The sequence below is a fragment of the Triticum urartu genome, chromosome 1 (genome assembly GCF_003073215.2).
Source record: "Triticum urartu cultivar G1812 chromosome 1, Tu2.1, whole genome shotgun sequence".
Classification (NCBI taxonomy): Eukaryota; Viridiplantae; Streptophyta; class Magnoliopsida; order Poales; family Poaceae; genus Triticum; species Triticum urartu.
This window is the reverse complement of record NC_053022.1, coordinates 69,395,095-69,399,634: the sequence shown is the minus strand read 5'-3', so window position 1 is coordinate 69,399,634 and position 4,540 is coordinate 69,395,095. Positions and strand designations below refer to the sequence as shown.

The 4,540-nt window shown below is 50.0% G+C and overlaps 1 protein-coding gene across 1 annotated transcript; it reads left to right on the top strand.

Moving 5' to 3' along the window:
- Positions 1-3,651: 3,651 nt before the first annotated feature.
- On the top strand, positions 3,652-4,301 carry LOC125508686. The gene has a single exon (XM_048673489.1). It carries the CDS (start codon positions 3,748-3,750, stop codon positions 4,048-4,050), a length of 303 nt encoding a protein of 100 aa, XP_048529446.1. The 5' UTR covers positions 3,652-3,747; the 3' UTR covers positions 4,051-4,301.
- The last annotated feature ends 239 nt before the right edge of the window (positions 4,302-4,540 follow it).

The following is a 4,540-nucleotide window of genomic DNA, read 5'->3' as shown; positions in this document are numbered from 1 at the left end:
GTTACAGAGATGCTTAAACCTTGAATGTAAAATTAATGCCGCCTGCAGCGTGTTACATGCTTACTTTTGGGTACTTAAGAACTATGAAGCCAATCAACCCGATCACTTCTCACACGTACTTCTCACAGGTACTGTATCTGACAAATGCAGGTTAGGTCGGGATTCTAATCATGCTATGACAATGATTAATTAATCTGCCAAACTGAAAGTAAAGCCACTAACTAAGCTCCACTAATTTGCAATTGCCCTTGTCTTTATCATCAGGGATGCGGTTTTGCCCGCGGTCACCCAGGGGTACACTGGTGTAGTGCAGTTTCTTCTTTTGATCTAAGTATGGGTGCAACTGGTTGGAGCTGGTCCATGAGATTTATTTAATTGATTCGGATGGGGGTTTAGCAATAAGATTAGTAATGCTTATGTGTTTTTATGTAATCTTTATTCTTGTTGGCAGTCCTTTGTGATTTTTTCTTTCTGAAATTATAAACTTTGCAATAGAATGGTGTGTGCATCAACCGATGCAGAGGTTGAGGTACGACCTCACTCTCGAAAAAAAAACTTGAGAAATTAGGTCATCAATCTGTGTAGTCTAGACTCTTTCTTTACAAGCACGGGATTTTCTTCTCATTTTAAAAAAAAGGAGGATATACCCCCGGCCTCTGCATCTGTGTGATGCATGCAACTATTTTATTAATTATTCACATAGACCTTACAAAGTAATACTCCCTTTATTTTTTTAGTCTGCATATAAGATTTGATTAAAGTCAAACTTTGTTAGCTTTGACTAAGTTTATAGAAAATAATATCAAGATTCATAATATGAAATCAATATTATTAGATACATCATGAAATTAATTTTCATATCATATAACTTTAATATTGTAGATGTTGATACTTTTTCCTATAAAGTTGGTCAAACTTTACAAAGTTTGACTTTGTCCAAATCTTATATCCGGACTAAAAAGAAATGGAGGGAGTACATCAGTAAGTCTGAAGCTACCATCTTTGCAACACCTGTCGTTACTCCTATGCTCTCATAGTCGAGATCTTTTCTGGTTCTATACTTGTCCATACTTAAAGCATGGCATTGGATGCTAATACTTGATATTTTTGCACCAGAGGCTCCACAAAGATGCCCAAATGATAAGTAACCGCAATCACTTGCTCATTTTCCATAGCATGTACCAAACGAATTCAGGCAAGAAGTTTATGAGAATATAAAAAGGAAAACTCTTTCTGTAAGCCGACTGATCTTTGCATGGTTTAAGCCTCGTATCAAGCCATCCGATGAAGTCGATCGTGCGGTACACCTTTCTCAGGACGTGGCTTCACCGGCCTCTAAAACAGGCCATGTTTTTCCATAGGCCCACCCGTCGCCCCAACTTATCTTTATTTGACGCGAGCATGTGAGCCGCTCGTCATCTCTTTCCTTCAGCACAAATCGCGATTCCCATTTTCTTCTCTAACTTATCACTGGTATTCACTGCCATGAGCACTACTGCAAGTGCATGGGCTGTGACAGCTGCTTCCCACCTGTCGACCAACACCGTTGCAACATCTGCAGTCGACGCCGTCTGCTGCGTCGCACCATCCGTGGGCGCTGCCACGCGCTGCATCGCAGCATCCGCGAGCGTCGCCGCGTGCCGTCGCTGCCGTCCAGTGTGTCGCAGCATCCGTCGTTGCCATCAAGAGCTGCATCCTAGCATCCGACATTGCCAAGGTGCCAGTGCTTTGATGAAGCATCGCCAGGTCTGCCGGTCTTGGGATGTTGCATCGTCGGTGCTGCGATAAAGCACTACAATGGAGCATTACTGGTGTTGCGATGAAGCATTCGTCGGACCACCGGAACATCACCGACCCTGGGATGGAGCATCATCAGGTTACCGGGGCATCGTCGGTGCCATGATGGAGCATTCGTCGGACTGTCGAAACATCGACGACACTGTTAGGGAGCATCACCGGTGCTATGATGGAGCATCATTGGGTCGCCGGGACATCGCCGGTGCTGTGATGGAGCATTACCCGAACCACTGGAACTTCACCGACGCTGCGATGGAGCATCATCAGGTTACCTGGGCATCGCTGGTGCCATGATGGAGCATTCGTCGGACCGTCCAAACATCGACGACGCTGCAAGAGAGCATCACCGGTGCTATGATGGAGAGCACCGTCTGGTCGTCGGGACATGCCGGTGCCGTGATGCAGCATTCCTCGGACCACCGAAACATCACCAATGCTGCGATGGAGCATCATCAGGTCAACTGGGCATCGTCGGTGCCATGACGGAGCATTCCTCGGACCATCGGAACATCGGCGACACTGCAAGGGAGCATCACCGGTGCTATGATGGAGCATCGTCGGGTCATCGGGGCATCGCCGGAGCCATGATGGAGCATTCCTCGGACCGTCAGAACATCAACGACGCTACAAGGGAGCATCACCGGTGCTAGGATGGAGCATGTTGGGCCCCCGAAATATCACCGGAGCCGCAACAGAGCATCGTCAAGCCGTCGGAGCATCATTGACGCTGCGATGGAGCATAGATGGGTGGCCGGTGCATCGTCGAGCCGCCGAAATATCATTGGAGCCGCAACAGAGCATCGTCGAGCCGTCGGAGCATCATTGGCGCTGCGATGGAGCATAGATTGGTGGCTGGTGCGTCATCGGGATGCCGAAATATCACTGAAGCCGCAACAGAGCATCGTCAAGCTGTCGGAGCATCATTGGCATTGCGACGGAGCATAGATGGGTGGCCGGTGCATCGTCGGGCCGCCGAAATATCACGGGAGCCGCAACAGAGCATCGTCGAGCCGCCGGAGCATCATTGGCGCTGCGATGGAGCATAGATTACGGGTGGCCGGTGCATCGTCGAGCCGCCAAAATATCACTGAAGCCGCAACAGAGCATCGTCGAGCCGTCGGAGCATCATTGGCGCTGCGATGTAGCATAGACGACGGGTGGCCGGTGCATCGTCGGGCCGCCGAAATATCACTGAAGCCGCAACAGAGCATCGTCGAGCCGTCGGAGCATCATCGGTGCTGCGATGAAGCATAGCTAGGTGGCCGGTGCATCGTCGGGCCGCCAAAACATCATCGGGTCGCCAAAACATCGCCGGAGCTACAAGAGCATCGTCAAGCGGTCGGAACATCACCGGCACTGCGATGGAGCATAGCCGGGTGGCCGATGCATCAACGGTGCAGAATGGAGCGTCAATGGTGCTTGAAAAGGTGTTCATATTAGGGGCGTTGTTGCAACCCAGAGCTCGGCGGCGCTGCTGCCATGGCCTGCTCGCCGGCCGTTTTGCTGGTGGGTGTCTGGAGACGCGGCTACTGCCACAAAGCCGGCTAGCTGCTGCGTGTGTGCTGACGTTGCCTTGGTGGCTGCCTGGCTGGAGGCTGCGAGGAGCCATGTGCAAGTTAGGATGGAAGTAAGTGGTCCAGCCATCAGCGAATCGGGCGGCTTGAATCATTCTGTGTTGACGCAAATCAACGACGGGGAAAGCGGCGCGTAGCACGCGCCATATAAAAATGTGGTGAGAGAGAATTTCAGAACAAACATAAACCAAGCGAGAATAATGCCACTTGCGCGCTCCCGGTGAGGGACACACCATGCCTGAAAAATCCCACCACGCCGAAGCACTACCGGCCTAGCTAGCGCTATGGCCTATAAATGGAGACCATCGGGCATCCATGGCCAAGCCATCAAAGCCCAAGCAAAAACACATAGCAAAACCGGCAACCGGTCGCCACGATGTTCCGACGTGCCAAGACCAAGGCGATAGCCACACCACCCTCCGACGGCGAGGTGCGGGTGCATAAGGTCGAGAAGATCGAGCTTGTCCGCAACCTTGTGACCAAGCCATCGATGTACTCTGGCGCCAACCCGATGGCAGCATCAACCATGAGGCGAGGTGCTGCCGGTCATGGCACGGCCGCCACCACCGGTAAGGCTACGGGCGCCTCGAGGCCGGGCGTCGTGTCCATAGAGGATATTAACAAGAGGTCTGAGGCCTACATCCGGGAGAGGAAGAGGCTCTTCCAGGGCCTGAAGTAGGACGGTATATTTGGAGTCTTGGAGATGATCTTGCACTACTATTGATTACGTCTACATAGATACACTGATTAACGGATGTATGCATGTGTGGAATTTCCCCTCGACGGAATGTAAGATGTGCTACCTATGTAAACGTGTTGTCGTGTGGTATCGATCCACTTGCCGCAGTTAACTGTGTGTCTCATCTTAGAAAGTGTGTAGTCAAATATTTACTATCGACATATAAATAGATTATTAAGCTCACTGGTATACTTGATGATCCTAGTATTATTTTAAAGATCTTGCGAGTCCATATATTCTCATTCTTTGGCGACATATCCTGTGCAAACAAGGAGGACCAGTGCTCAAACAAGAGAATTGCATGTAATCAGGCAAGTGTCCTTCAAATCTTTAAGCAAAGGGTTTTCTTGGATGTAATCATGCAAGTGTCTTTCAGATCTTCAATAAAGGTCGAGGCCAATCTTGGGGACTGGTGGGTCCTAAGCTTCAT

Excerpts from the sequence above, each read along its gene's own strand:
- LOC125508686 (XM_048673489.1), top strand. The coding sequence starts at position 3,748 with ATGTTCCGACGTGCCAAGACCAAGGCGATAGCCACACCACCCTCCGAC.